This window comes from Chiloscyllium punctatum, chromosome 12 (genome assembly GCF_047496795.1).
Source record: "Chiloscyllium punctatum isolate Juve2018m chromosome 12, sChiPun1.3, whole genome shotgun sequence".
Classification (NCBI taxonomy): Eukaryota; Metazoa; Chordata; class Chondrichthyes; order Orectolobiformes; family Hemiscylliidae; genus Chiloscyllium; species Chiloscyllium punctatum.
In genome coordinates, this window is record NC_092750.1 from 42,381,666 (window position 1) to 42,397,537 (window position 15,872).

Below are 15,872 nucleotides of genomic sequence, written 5' to 3' on the forward strand. Positions count from 1 at the left end.
GGCTGGTACAATTGCAACATTTAAGAGGCATTTGGATGGGTATATGAATAGGAAGGGTTTGGAGGGATATGGTCCGGGTGCTGGCAGGTGGGATTAGATCTGGTCGGCATGGACAGGTTGGACCAAAGGGTCTTCTCCATGCTGTACATCTCTATGACTCTATGACAAGAATGAGAAATTCCAAACAATCATAACAATTTACACTGAAAAACTGTAGATGCTGGAAATCAGAATCAAAAACAGAAATTCCTGGAAAAGCTCAGCAGGTCTGGCAGTATCATGTGAAAAGAAATCAGCTAACATATAGTGTCCAGTAGGAAGCTTGGAAAATGTTAGCTTTTAACCCTTAGTTTGAAGGGTATGTTTGGGTCCTTAGATACTGAGGAGAAAGGAAGTAAATGGACAGATGTTACACCAACATAAAAACCAACATTTCCCCAGCTGCTAACAATTCACTGGACTCAACACACTAACACTGATTTCTCTCCACAGATATTATCAGATCTGCTGAGCTTTTCCAGCAATTTCTGTTTTGTTTGTATTAACAATTTGAATGATAGGAGAAAAGAATGCTGACTAGCCTAGGTGTTGCCATAAGAAAGTAATGAGGAGAAATAGGCTCCCCAAGTTACTGGTTTGTTCCAAATAGGAACAAGGCTTGAATATATTCCTTTTGTTTTCTTGAGTGTGCTAATAGCTATACTAGCAACAAAGTTAAGCTAATTAAGCTCATGAAGTGGCTTGCAGGACCTTGAAGAACCTAGGAACAGGATTTGGCTATTCAGCACCTAAAGGCTGTTCCAGGAGAATCAGGTATAGTTTACCAACGATAGCTCAAAAGGGGCAATAAGTGCTTCATAATGAAGATATGAAATAGTCAAAGAAGGGAAGAAGTTGTTGGGAATCACTTTTACAAGGGGAAATCAGAATTTCCGCCAAGAACTGTCCAAAGGCTTGGAAATCAATGAATGTTGGGAAGTGTGACCAATCTCTGAATGCGCAAGGTTCAATTTTAAATGTTGATTATAATTTTAGAAGTTAGGATGTTAAGCCTATTAGATATTCTAACTATGAGTTAAATTAACATTAACAATGCAAAGGTCTATCGCAGTTAAATTTGCAGGTGTACCAGGTATTACAGGTAAATCTAAACATAATAACATCTTAAAGACAATCATTTTAAATGGAATGCTGTGATCTACAAACTAAACATTTTCCATATATAATTCATTTTATTTCCATTATTAATTAATACATCATTGTATAACACACTAACTAAAACAAATGTCATGTTATGTGAAGCAGGGTGAAGATAATTATGTGAAGATAATTATACTATTTTTGCAGAACTAACTCATTTATATTTTGAAATCACATATTCTAACATGCTTCTATTTCCATTACCTTTCTCTGATCATCTATGCAATGAGAAGGAAAGAGGAATAGGAGTAGGCCATTTGGCCCCCTGAGCCTTCTCCATCATGCAACTAGATCAGAGCTTTTCTACCTCAATTCCATTTTCCTGCAATATCCATAGATTATTAGAAACACAAAGGACATACTGATCTCTGACTTGAATACACTTAATAACTAAGCCATAATGGTCCTCTGAGTTAAGGAGAAGCTATATTGCTGTGATGTATTTTCAGGAGAAAATGAGGACTGCAGATGCTGGATTGATCAGTGTCGAGAGTGGGGTACTGGAAAAGCACATCAGGTCAGGCAGCATCCAAGTAGCAGGAGAATCGACAGGAGCCCTTCATCAAGAACAAGGCTGTGAGCTGAGGGGCTGAGAGATAAATGAGGGGAGGGAGGTGGGGCTGGGGGGGAAGGTAGCTGAGAGTGCGATAGGTAGATGGAGGTGGGGGTAATGGTGAGTCGGAGAGGAGGGTGGAGTGGATAGCTGGGAAGGACGATGGACAGGTAGGACAGGACATGAGGGTGGGGCCGTGTTGGAAGATTGGAACTGGGATAAGCTGGGGTGGGGGGGAGGGGAAATGAGGAAACTGGTGAAATCCACACAGATGCTGTGAGAGGAGAAATTCATCAAAGTAGGCATACTTGGAAGAGGGAGAGGAGGAGAACTTCTTCAAGGTAGGCATATTTAGAAGAGGGAGAGGATGAGAACTGTTGTGCTTCTGTTCGCTGAGCTGGGAATTTGTGTTGCAGACATTTCATCTCCTTTCTACGCGACATCCTCAGTGCTTGGGAGCCTCCTGTGAAGCGCTTCTGTGATGTTTCCTCCGGCATTTGTAGTAGTTTGTCTCTGCCACTTCCGGTTGTCAGTTCCAGCTGTCTGCTGCAGTGGCCGGTATATTGGGTCCAGGTCGATGTGTTTGTTGATAGAATCTGTGGATGAGTGCCATGCCTCTAGGAATTCCCTGGCTGTTCTCTGTTTGGCTTGTCTTTTAATAGTAGTGCTGTCTCAGTCAAACTCATGTTGCTTGTCATCTGCGAGTGTGGCTAATAAGGATAGTTGGTCGTGTTGTTTTGTGGCTAGTTGGTGTTCATGGATGCGGATCGTTAGCTGTCTTCCTGTTTGTCCTATGTAGTGTTTTGTGCAGTCCTTGCATGGGATATTGTACTCTACGTTGGTTTTGCTCATGCTGGGTATGGGGTCCTTTGTTCTGGTGATTTGTTGTTGTCTGAGAGTGGCTGTTGGTTTGTGTGCTGTTGTGAGTCCTAGTGGTTGTAGTAGTCTGGCTGTCAGTTCAGAAATGTTCTTGATGCATGGTAATGTGGCTAGTCCTTTGGGTTGTGGCATGTCCTCATTCCTGTCTTTCCCTTAGGCATCTGTTGATGAAATTGCGGGGGTATCCGTTTTTGGTGAATACATTGTAGAGGTGTTCTTCTTCTTTTTGTAGTTCTGGTGCACTGCAGTGTGTTGTGGCCCTTTTGAACAGTGTCTTGATGCAACTTCTTTCGTGTGTGTTGGGGTGGTTGCTTTCATAGTTCAGGACTTGGTCTGTGTGTGTGTGTCTTTCCTGTAAACCTTTGTGGTGAATTCTCCGTTCGGTGTTCTCTGTACCATCACGTCTAGGAATGGGAGTTGATTGTCCTTTTCTTCCTCTCTAGTGACTCTGATTCCTGTTGATGGTCCGGTGTGAGTTTTCTATTTCTGTGTTTTTAATGATTATAAAGGTGTCATCTACATATCTGACCCAGAGCTTGGGTCGAATTTACAGTAATGACACGAACAGCTATCCTTAGTAGCCACACTCGCAGAGGACACGCAACATGAGTTTGACTGGGACAACATTACTATTATAGGACAAGGTAAACAGAGAACAGCCAGGGAATTCCTAGAGGCATGGCACTCATCCACAGATTCTATCAACAAACACATCGACCTGGACCCAATATACCGGCTACTGCAGCGGACAGCTGGAACTGACAACCGAAAGTGGCAGAGACAAACCACTATAAATGCCGGAGGAAACATCACAGAAGCGCTGAGGATGTCACCTAGACAGGGGACGAAACGTCTGCAACACAAATTCCCAGTTCAGCGAACAGAACCACAACAATGAGCACCCGAGCTACAAATCTTCTCACAAGGATGAGAACTTTTTCAGGGTAGGCATCCTTGGAAGAAGGAGAAGAGGAGAAATTCTTCAAGGGAGATGTATTTTCAGACGAGGCATTTTGTTGATGTGGAGCACAGAGAAAGGGTAAATTGAGAACGTGATAGGAAAATTAAGTAACAAAGAGGTCCAGCAGAAGAGTTGAAAGGAAGAAGATATTAGATAAGGAGCTAAAATGTGTTGTATATTTTAAAAGGAGTGGGTATAACACAGTAAGAGGGCTGGGGCACAAAAAGGGGAAAGAATGGAGAATAAAAGGCAAGGTGAGAAAAAAGAGGGGAGGTGGAATGTGTGCAACATCAGGGCATCTTCAAATGAGATGACCTTTTCTCTCTCACTCCATCAGATTCTCCACAAATACCTGAAGGAATATTCCAGGAGGAGCCCTGTCTTGACATCTTTCTCAATGCCTTTCTTGAAAAGAAGGCACTATAAATCAAAAGTGAATTTAAATAGTCTGATTAGTCTCCTAGTTAGAGTTGTACCTTTCATGCATTTCTTAACCTGTTCCTAATTTCTTTTGGGATGGATGCATTTTTCAGATAAATGCTCAGGGAAAGATCCTCATCTGAAATAGCTCCATTAATGGCTTCAGTTGCAAAGAATTTAATTATGACAATAATTTTAAGATTATATTATTTTATCTCGATTATATCATGTTGATAACACCACAATGACGGAGTTTAGTTTTGGGACTTAATTGAGCTAATAATCAGTGAATAATAGTCAGGAGAGGATTCAAATCAGTGATCTAGACATACACTTTCTATATGAACAGAACTACAAATAACAAACTGAAGAATATAAAAATAATTAACTTACTACATATTATTTATGATAGAAGCCTATTATAATATGTTTCAGAGGGAAACAATGCGTTTTGATCTCATTCAGGGGCACAAAAAGTTGCATTTTCGTGCAGATGGGAATTATCCACTTTATAAACTCCATTACAAGTCATTAAATGGAGATAAAAAGGACTACGGGTGCTGTAAATCAGAAACAAAATCAGAAGCTGCTGGAAAAGCTCAGCAGTTCTAGCAGCAAATGTGAAGAGTAATGAAAGTTAACGTTTCGGGTCCGGTGACACTTCCTCAGAACTGAAATGGAGATATCTGTTAATATCTGCAAACTAGCTTATCCACTTGAAGCATCAACCACTCCAGCTGTTTGTTTTGCTGATAAGAGTATTTTGGATTTGGAGCTTCCCTCACTGGGCTGGAGCTCCAGCCGTGACGCGCGATACAGCGTAGGTGATTGGAGCTGACGTCCTCCTTTTAGGAAGTGCAACGCTGCTATGTTTGTGCTAAAGAAGTCAGCACCTGCTACCAAGTGTAGATGCAGAGCACAGTTATCGGGGGTGGGTATAATGATAATCTGTCCTTTAAAAGTATTAAAGTGTGCGTCACCATTCTTCGGTTGGAGAATATGCCCTTTTTTAAAATCACATAAAAGTACATTCCTGACTATCTAAACCACTTTCGTCGTACCCATTTATTTTAAGGAATAAAAACGTAAATACACCAATGATGCAATAAATTTCCAGAAAACATTGAGTTGCAATCCCAAACGCTTTTTCAATCGATACACATTTGCAGTTATAATCTGCTGTGAACAGCTGGTGAGAAGGAATACAGATGCAAATTTATAGAATACTACAACATTTTCAACAACAGGAATAGTTTCTCTTGGAATATCTAGTTTAGTTGTCCATGCGATGGACTGAGATGATAATTGGAGAAACAAGATAGCCCCCACGACTGGTTTTAGAGGGTAGGGTGATCCATGTGCGTTCATGGCCACCATTATATTTCAGGCAGTTCTGCATTAACAGAGAAGCTGACTTTATCACCAAGCTCTTTGAAGATGTTATAGAGTGCTCTGCATTATTATCGAGGATTGTCAAAGCCAGACACCTCTGTTGGTGGCTCATTGTTGTTCTGTCTATATATTGCATCGGGATCCACCATTCCTAGTCTGGATAGCAGGTTGATGTCAGTCCTGAATGAATATTATCTGTTGCTTCTGACATTGGCGTCTGCAATTTTAAAAGTTTTCTTGGGGGGGGGGGGGGGAATTCGTCAACAGCAAGGTTAGTGTTTTTTGTGCCTTTTGCTTTTTTCTCATTTCACGGCCTGTGATATGTTGGTGCTGAAGCAAATGGCAAGAGGGGCAACAACAGCACCATCACAGAATGCTTGCGGTAAAAATAGGCCATTCAGCCCGTTGGTCTGCTCTGGATAAGTACAAGAACATCTCAGCTAGCCCTACTACCCTGCTGTCACTTTCTGAACAAACTGGGAAAGTACCAAGAGCCGGTATTTGTAACTGGACAGGCACATTCTGACCAGCATAGTCATGGTGATGTTTAACATATGCATGAGTTTAAAGAATGACACAACGCAGGAGGCCACTCAGCCTCTGCTAGCTTTTCGAAAGAGCTTCAACCTGCTGTTCTCCGCGAAAATAAACAAATAAAAACTCTCCAAGTATTTACGCAATAAATTCATTTTACAGGTTATAACGTGAACTGTCTGCTGTGGAGACGGTGCATTGGTTGAGTGTGTTAAAGGGCAGAGTGGGGTGGGGGGCCGCGGGGCCACAGAAAACTTGCCCCGGTGTTGCAGAGTCCCAGCAGCGCCTCCTGTTAAAGGGGAGGGGACTCCAGTTAAAGGGGAGGGCGAATTCCTGCCAAAATGTAGCGAAAAGATGGCGGAAACGGCCGAGGCTGACGTCAGCGCGGCCCGAAGTGCGGCCGGGCAGCAAGAAGGATCAGCAATGGCGACTGTGGAGAGGAGACTACCCAGTCCGGAGGCGCTGGCGGGACAGCCCTGGACCCACTGGATCGATGCCGCCAAACAGCACGGGGCGGACGGTGAGCCCAAAACGCTCTTTAACCTTAGAAAAGACTTTTAGCGGCGAAATGACGAGCGGGCCCGGGATGTTTGTGCGCCGACTTGGCGCAGGCAAGGCAGGCAAGTGTAACTCAGTGACTGACTGATGTGTCCAATTGTTACACAGGCACCGAATTGGAAGAAACTTTTAAGGAGTGCGGGAAAAACCGGGAGGTGATGCGGCTGAGCCGGGAAGGTGAGTGGCGGCTTCAAACTTTGCTGTGTTCCTGCTCCTGCCTGCCTGTTGTACAGGCTCCTAACCGCGGGCTGGTGACTCCGCTTCGCAGGCACTGGCAACTAGACCAAAAAGGGGGCCTGTTACATGGATGCATTCTGAACTCATGGTTTACCCAAATATTTGTAGCAGCTAGGTTAACCGACAAAACGTTCAAAGTTCCCATTCCCTTCGCCAGCTCTTCTCCTCCCCCACCCACGTAATGATTTCGTAGACTTAATTTTTTTAAAAGTTGCTTTCCGTGATCTACGTGTTAAGGTTCAGTTGCTATCTTGTTTGTCAGGTAATGAGGGAGTGGTTCTAGATTATATTTTATAGCAATTCAAACTTGAAATCACGAACAGTAACACAACATGATTTGGCATCCTGCTATGTTTGGCTGATTGCAGAGAAGCTCATCACAATATACTTCAAGAGGTAATGTTAGCTATTTTTGGTTTCATTTATGCCAGACTCTGTTCAAGCTGAGTAATATACCCTGTTACTAAATTGCCACTATGATTCATTTTTGTGAAACTTGATATTTAAGTCCAATTTTAAACTTTAGGTAAATTTTGAACTGTTTCGTGTAAACTAACTTTAAAGTGTTCATATTATGTATCTAGCAGTTTCTATTGTAACTAGCAGGAGTGACCATTTGAAGAAAAAGTGGCACTTAAATTTACCTATCTTACCTTTCTTCTCTACATCTTGGATCGTCTATAGTTTAGACATTGATCTACGCATGGATCACAGTTAAATTTCAGTTTAAATCAAATTGTGAAATGGAACATTAAAGACTGGACTTTCTTTCCTATTAAGTCTGAAGATGATCTAATTTCTATTTTAGAGTAGGGCTGAAATATTAAATAAAATTCAGTAAAATACTGCAGATGGATGTTTTGACCTTGTTACAAGATTTGCATTTAAATTTTAAGTACTGGTATTTTAGTTTGAATCTATCCAGCTAAGGCAAGATGTCTGGAAAGATCTTGAGAAAATGAATTTGGACAGTCTTTCTATTTTCTAAGATACTGACTGAGATTGTGGTACATGACTGCCCACAATCCAGTACTAGTCTCACTCTCCTAGAGTGTTGAGGTGGAAATTGGAAAACTTGTAAGGATTCAATAAGGTGTTCTTGAGTTGGGATTCAAACCTGTTTGAGTGAACACTATACTTGATATGTGTTTGCTGACATTAATAATATTTCATTTCCTCTACCAACGTTTATCAGTTTCTGAAGGCAAACTTATCCAGTGCTGGTTTACTTGAAACTACATTTTGTTGAATCTGTAAAACCATACGCTGTTAGTAACCCCTTCGATACACGCTTGTAGGCATGGAAAATGTTAAATGGACCTGCGAGGCTTTTTAACATCATAACTCCCTTTTAAGTTTAAGTTGATAGATGGGAGATGTCGCATCAGAAAAAAAAATAAGATTTTCTAGGTTAGAATGTCAGTATGAGATTTAATAAATGAGAAAAGCTAAGTTTTAAGAAGCCAGATATCAAGGTTAAAAATGTTGTTGCATATCTCTAATGTTTTTAGTGTTCAATTTGGCAGCTATTTACACTGAGAAATATGACTTGTTCCTCAGAGTTGGATAAATGGAGTCTCCGATGGGCAACTATATTGTAAATTGAACATCATTCTTATATTTAATCTTAATTGTTAATAGGAAAATGCTATCTAGACTAGTTAAATTTTAATTCACTATGCTGAACAAATATCCATTAAAAATGTGATGTTTTATTAATCTAATGCTTATAGACTACAGGAAGCATTTGCACCAATTTAAATCACTTTTAAAAATATTTGGCTTGATTTCCTGTCCATGATTGTCGTCATTTACCCTTTGTTTTACCTTCTTCTATCAAGAGCCAACAATCCAAATTTGTCATGATTGCTTTGTGGATGTTATCAGACCAGCTTTGACACGTCTTTTGATGTTGAAAGCAGTGTCTCCACTGAGTGTATACTTCTGTGGATACTGCAGTCTGGTTTGGTGGGTGATTATTAAACGTTTTTAAATCTTGTGTTATTTGAGTTCTTATTGTGAATGCTGCTTTATTTTGACCAGTTGGTTTGATTCCCTACGTGCTTGCGCATTTTTTTTTAGTAAGTTGCACTGAAAGAGGACAACTGTCTTATTTCGCCCAAAATGAGTAAATAGCTTTCGTACCTACATGTTGTGGTATTACATACATTGAAATAAGTTATTTTGCATGCAGTATAAATGATCATTGCATATATTCATAGTTCAAGAACTTGGATTTATGTTACCCTTTCACAACTTCAGGATTTCTCAAATCATTCTTATAGCCACTGGAGTATCTTGGAGTGTAGTGACTGTTGAAGCAAATAACAACATAGCTAATGGAATGGCTTAAAGAAAAGAAAGTGAGGGAGTTGCTTGTCCTGTAACTTGGTGTAATTCACTGAAAATATACTGAAGTTAAATTCTTTGACACCTCTATATTATTCAGTGCAGTAGGAAAGGCTCTATATACCTGTTCCATTAGTCAGTGTATTCCTATTAATTGACACATGATTTACGCACACAAAAGTTTTAGTACATCTTATGCTAGATATAATTGTAAAATATTATTTGAACTCCCATTGCTGGCTGAAAAATCAGTAGCCTGATTAGACACTTGTTATCCAAACTGTAAGGTAAATTGCACCTGTTCTGCTCACAATGTGTCAGTTTTATGCTAGTGAAGACTCTTACACCAGTGTTTAAATACTATCTAGATTTGATTGGAATGAGGAATCTTACTCTTTCTTTTTTTAGAAGAAGTCTAGATGAGCGACTGAGTTTTGAAATCTGATATTTTGGAAGTTGAAACATGCTGTTCATGCATTGAAATATATAATTCTTCTGTTGGTAAAGTTTACAACTGTTGGTACAATTTGCAGCATATTCCTATAATCGTTGCAAATGAACGTACAGTCAAGGTCACGACTTATTTCTTCACTATCCAGCTAAGGGTCTTTAGATATATTTTGTGAAACTTTGTAACTATTTAACCTACATGAATGATCTCTTTTTGTGGTGGCAAATCTACATGTCATAAGCATGTGTGGTCTTTCCTTGCAACCACTCTCTCAGCTCTTTATCCATCCCAATCCCCCTAAAATAAAACAACATTCCAGTCAGTTTTCACTGATGTTTAAAAATGGCAAGTTTGTTTGGTAATGCTCGAAGTGCTCAATTTGCTCTGATAGCAAAGCAGTGTAGATGCTGGAAATCAATTTGCTGTAAATACTCTGCAGGTCATGTAGCATTTTTATTTTGTGGGCGGTGCAAAGCATTAAACATTTCTAGTTGAACTTTTTCTCAGAATTTGGAAAAAATAGAAGGTAGTTTAATTAAATTTTGAGCCATATGGGTGGGTGGGAGTTGGTGGTGGAAGGAAGTATGTGTGTAAGGCAGCAAGGCAAAAGGTGGAAACAGTGAGGTGAGTATAGAAGCAAAACTTGGATCAAGAGGTGTAAATGGGCGAAAGGAAGAATTTCGCAGTTTGTTTTAATCTTGGGAAAGGGAAACAATTTTTTTATCTATAACTTGGTGTCATTTACCGATGAGGAAATCAAACGTTGTATGCATCAACTTTCAGTTGTTTTGCAGTTCTTACTTTAAGAAAATCCTTTGATCTCACGTTATTTGTTTCTCCTAGGTAACTGTCTCACTACGGCTATCCTTAAACAACATGGAGAATAAGTTGTGATGTGAATTTGAGTTTTTTTGAAGAAGTAACTAAAAGGATTGATAAGGGCAGAGCAATACACGTGATCTGTAGAGGAACCTCGATTATCAGAAGGACACGGGTGGGAAGTATTTCGTTCAGTTAAGAGTTCCGGATAATTGAATGCCAGATAACATAGTTTTAGCCAAGCATTAGGACCTTGCAATCTTGACGAATAATCTGATATTTGGATAATCGAATGCTGGATAATTGAGGTTCATCTGTATGTGGACTTCAGTAAGGCCTTCTTGAAGATTCCTCATGGGAGACTGGTTAGCAAGGTTAGATCTCATGGAATACAGGGAGAACTAGCCATTTGAACACAGAACTGACTCAAAGGTTGAAGACAGAGCGTGGTGGTGGAAGACTGTATTTTCAGACTGGAGGCCTGTGACTAGTGGTGTGCCACCAGATTCAGTACTGGGTCCACTGCTTTTCATAACTTCATATAAATGATTTGGACCTGAATATAGGAAGTATACTTAGTAAGTTTGCAGATGACACCAAAATAGGTGGTGTAGTGGACAGCGAAGAAGGTTACCTCAGGTTACAACAGGATCTTGATCAGATGGGCCAATGGGCTGAGAAGTGGCAGATGGAGTTGAATTTAGCAAAGTATGAGGTGCTGCATTTTGGAAAAGCAAATCAGAGCAGAAATTACCGTACACTTAATGATAAGGTCCTAGGGAGTGTTGCTGAACGGAGAGATCTTGGAGTGCAGGTTCATAATTCCTTGAAAGTAGAGTCCCGGGTAGATAGGATAATGAAGAGGGCATTTGGTATGCTTTCCTTTATTGGTCAGAGCATTGGGTATACAAGTTAGGAGGTCATGTTGCGGCTGTACAGGACATTGGTTAGGCCGTTTTTGGAATATTGCGTGCAATTCTGGTCTCCTTCCTATCGGAAAGATGTTGTGAAACTTGAAAGGGTTCAGAAAAGATTTACAAGGATGTTGCCAGGGTTGGAGGATTTGAGCTATAGGGAGAGGTTGAATAGGGTGTGGCTGTTTTCCCTGGAGTGTCAAAGGCTGAGGAGTAACCTGATAGAAGTTTGTAAAATCATGAGAGCCATGGATTGGGTAAATAGACGGGGTCTTTTCCCTAGTGCGGAGTCATCCAGAAGTGGAGGGCATAAGTTTTGAATGAGAGGAGCAAAATTTAAAGGGGTCTAAGGGGGAACTTTTTTACGCAGAGGGTGTTGCATGTATGGAATGCGCTCTCAGAGGAAGTGGTGGAGGCTAGTACAGTCACAACTAAAAGGCTGCATGGGTATATGATTAGGAAGGGTCTAGAGGGATATGGGTCAAGTGCTGGCAAATGGAACTAGGTTAGGTTAGGATATCTGGTTGGCATGGACGAGCTGGGCTGAAGGGTCTGCTTCCATGCTATACACCTGACTCTAAATATCTGGATGAAACTAACAATATTTTAAAATTAGATTAGGTTCCCTACATTGTGGAAACAGGCCCTTCGGCCCAACAAGTCCACACCGACCCTCCAAAGAGCAACCCACTCAGACCCATTCCCCTACATTTACCCCTGACTAATGCATCTAACACTGGGCCAATTTACCTAACATCTTTGGACTGTGGGAAGAAACTGGAGCACCCGGAGGAAACCCACGCAGACATGGGGGGAATGTGCAAACTCCACACAGACAGGTTGTAATGGAACTTGATTGAAGGTTGCTTCCGCCCATCACACAGAAGAATTAATTCTGACTTTGCTCACTCACTGGTTAAAGCATTCTTTTTTAAAATTTATTTTTGTGTTAAATACTTCTGGTTAAGCATCCATATGTAGCTTTGTAGTTGCTCCTTGGTATCTTTTCTCTTGCTAACCTTTTTTTCTGAGAAGATAATTTTTGAAGTATACATTTGGTGATCTGACTCTTCTTTTTTTGCCAAGTTAACATTGGCTGCACTTTGCCTGATCTGAGGTTCGTAGGCAGTGCTTGTGAAATGGAATAAATTTTACGATTCAGGATGTTGATGACCTTTCTTCAGAATATGAAGATGAAGGATCGTTATTGACCTAAACTATTAATTCTGGTTCTCTCTATTGATACTGCTGGACCTGTTGAGTACTTTCAGCATTTACTTTTCATTTAATCTTTTCCTTCTGTTAACTTGCTTATGGGATCTCCTATGAAGGGTCTCTGGATTTGGTGTTGTGATGGTGTTGTAAAATAGGCAAAACAGCAATTTACATTTCAAAAATGTTCTGATAACAAAGCAGGAATTAAAATTGTAGTAACATGGAGAATAGAGTTTGAGCAGCATCTATGGAGAGAGAAATAGTTGACCTTTTGTTAGAACTGGAAAGATATGAAATAGCCCTTGAGCAAACACTGAGGCAGAGAAAGGTAAAATGGAGAGCAAGAGTTGGATTGGAATGTATAAGAAATTGAATTTTTATTAGAGTTGGACACTGCATTCGCCCTTGTTTCAAAATTTATCCCTGTATAAGACAAAAGATCTAATTAGCTGAAGTGTAAATGGAAAAATTGTTGAATTAACAACTGCTATCCAAAAAATGGCCACTATTTCATGACTTGATCTAGGTGAACTGAGGTTTGAAGGCTGTGAAGTGGCTAATCAAAAAATGCGTTGCTTTTCCTTCGATTCCTGCTTTGTGTTGAAATGAGTTGCTTTAATTCCTGTCTTGTGTTGAATTTATTGGGAATACTTTGAGGTAATGATTGAAGTATAAATGAGGCAGAGAATTAAAACAACTCTTAAATGGAAGCTGGAGCTCCCACTTACAGATTGAACAGGTGGGGTTCTGCAAAGCAGTCGCAAGAACTTTCATGATGCAGAGAAACAAAATGCAGAAGTACAGGTAAATTGCTTATGCTCTTGGAGTGTTTGGAGCCCTTGACAGCCAAGTTGTTGAACCTTTTACATAAAATGGTTTTTCAAACCCAATTATACCTTTTTTTCCACCAAGACGTACCTTTTGAAGGCAGATGATTGGTTAACATTGAGATGAGAGCACGGGAGGTAGATTTTCATGTCCATTCAGATGATTTCTAAAGTGTTTGAACAGGGCTTAGGTGGAGAATCATTGACAGCAGACAATTATCAGAAGGTTGAGAAGCAGAGGCTGAGGTTAAACAAAGCTTCGCTGGAATGTTGCTCATGATTTTAAGAAAGGAGACTTGATGTTCACTATTTGTTTTTGTTAGAATGAATAAATTATAAAGGGCTTTGAAAGTTTGTTTTCTGCAAAGATTGTCATGATGTGAAGGAGAGGGACAAATTTTATTCGATGACCAGGCGAGAAAGGGGAGTCTGCTCCCCTTTCGCTCGCCCTTTTGGTTGGTCACAATTTTTTTCGTAACATGCAGATATTACCCTTCAGTTTAACATGGAGGAGCCAATTACTAAGGTTTGCTTGAGTGAAGGAAAATTGTATTTTATTGTCAAGTAGCCTGGAGACCATAATAAAACATGACATTAAACGTGGGTGATAAACTCTTGGGGTGGAGGAAGAAGTGTTTGGTACAAATGACAAAATAAAGGCAAATAAAGTTTAAAGTTCTTAAGAGTCCTTGTGAGTGAAACTGAGTCCACAACTGTGGAGCACTTTTGGTGACATTTTATAAAATTCTGGAGTTCTCTGAATTGTGTCCCCCTGGTTGAGTTTCTGGGGAATGCTGAAACCAACAATTTTCCTTTTACATGTCATTTCTCATGGTGAAAGCACTTTAAGTATATTTCACCTACTTCCTATGTGGATCTCTCCTCTTAATAGTTGAGACAGTTCATCTTTCAACTTGTTTCAGGTATTGACTTGTCCCAGTTTGGCCTGTGACAGCTTCCAGGCAAAGTTCCCCTTAATTTTTATTTTCCACTGTGCAAATCTCCCAGGCCTGTATGTGGAAGCAACTTCCACATGCAAAAGTCAATTCATCAGCTCACCGAACCTCCCAGTGACTAGTATGTTGCTCCCAGGCTCCAGCTTCTGAGTTTATAGGGATGTGTGTTCACTCCTAATTGTCAGCTAAAGTTTCTGCTGGTTTGGGCTCTGCTAACTTCTGTGCCTCAACATGAGTCTACATTGGAAAAGATAAGGAGTTGTTTGAACTCCTTATTACCTCATGAAGGTTTTCATTGTTTCTGCAATTTTAGGTGCCCATATACCCACTGACTAAAAGTAAGCTGCTTAAGCTGTTCATACTTTGCATGTGTCTTGTCAGACTGTTTGCTGCTATGCCTTTAGCACTCATACATAATTAAATTGTCCCTTTTTTTTTGTTACATGGTAGTCAGTAGTACTTTCCATGTAAGAGAGTCTCTGAGTTTTCCCCCTCCACCAATGATGTATCAGTGTTTATTGCTGGACTGGCCGCTACTGACCTTGCAGAAAAAAAAAGGTGTTCATCTCTTCTTCAAACTAACTTGAATGTTTTTGTCATGTATAAATTAGGTGTGTTTGGTTGTTTCTCCAGAGCTGTGATTTAGCTCAAGTTGGTTCAATTGAAATTCCCTTTTTCTTCTCTTTTCTTGGAATTTTCTTTTTTTTTTCCTCCCCTGTTTATCTTCTTTCCAATCCTGGAATTTTCTTTCTTCCCTTTTCTTTTCTTCTCTGGAATTCTAATTCAGGTTTCTGTTTCGCTATTCTCAGGTGCCACCCTTTTTTACAATTTCTACTTTCCTGGCTTTCTGGTAGAACCTAAACACTATGGGCCTGTCTACTCCTTTTTAATTCTTCCAAGTGTGATGAAAGGTGTGTGATTTATATTAATTTTTTATTTTACAGTTTGGATTTTAATTTCACAGCATGCGTCTTTTTTTTGTCAAGAAGTGTAAAAATTAGGTAGGTCAGTCTGTCTGGAACCACTATTCTAAACCAGTGCGTGCCTCCTGTAGTGCTAATGGAAATTTGTTTACACTGTGGAGAGAGAAGACATCGATCCGTTAGCATAGCAGAATCTAGGACGCGTTAGTTTGCTTGTAATGTAGTTCAGCAGCTTTAGAGTTGTTTTGAAGAAATCCTGACTGGAGTCAGAAGCAAGTGCACAGATTGTTCTGCTATAAGGTGTGTTTTGTTAACTTGAACTTGCTGTGGCCAATTGCCAAGTAGGGGAAACACATTCTATAGCGCACTCTTTCAAAACGCGTATTTGCTGTAATACGATTACTTTGCCAACACTTTAAGTGCTTATTCTTGAGCACAATTTTTCGATAATGCAGGGCTGCACAAGAACGGAACAATCTTGTTATAGAATGACTGTGTATTCTGAAGAAAAGAAAGGAGATTGTTCAGGGCAGTTAAGGAAGTAAGATACTTTGGCAAAAGAATCATGACAGTGAGAAAGCTAGCATAAAGGCACTTTGCTTGAATGCTCGTAGCTTTTGTAACAAGGTTGAGTTAACGGCACAAATTGTGGCGAATGAATATCATTTAGTAGCCATTACAGAG

General features: G+C 40.1%; 1 protein-coding gene across 2 annotated transcripts in view; it reads left to right on the plus strand.

Annotated features, from left to right (window-relative positions):
- The first annotated feature begins 6,293 nt into the window (after nt 1-6,293).
- atxn7 (ataxin 7) overlaps nt 6,294-15,872 on the plus strand; it is a 142,974-nt gene continuing 133,395 nt past the window's right edge. For both annotated transcript variants that reach the window (XM_072582469.1, XM_072582470.1), the window contains exons 1-2: nt 6,294-6,459; nt 6,606-6,674. In XM_072582469.1, the coding sequence (XP_072438570.1) occupies nt 6,294-6,459; nt 6,606-6,674 (235 nt within the window). The remainder of the gene's footprint in view (nt 6,460-6,605; nt 6,675-15,872) is intronic.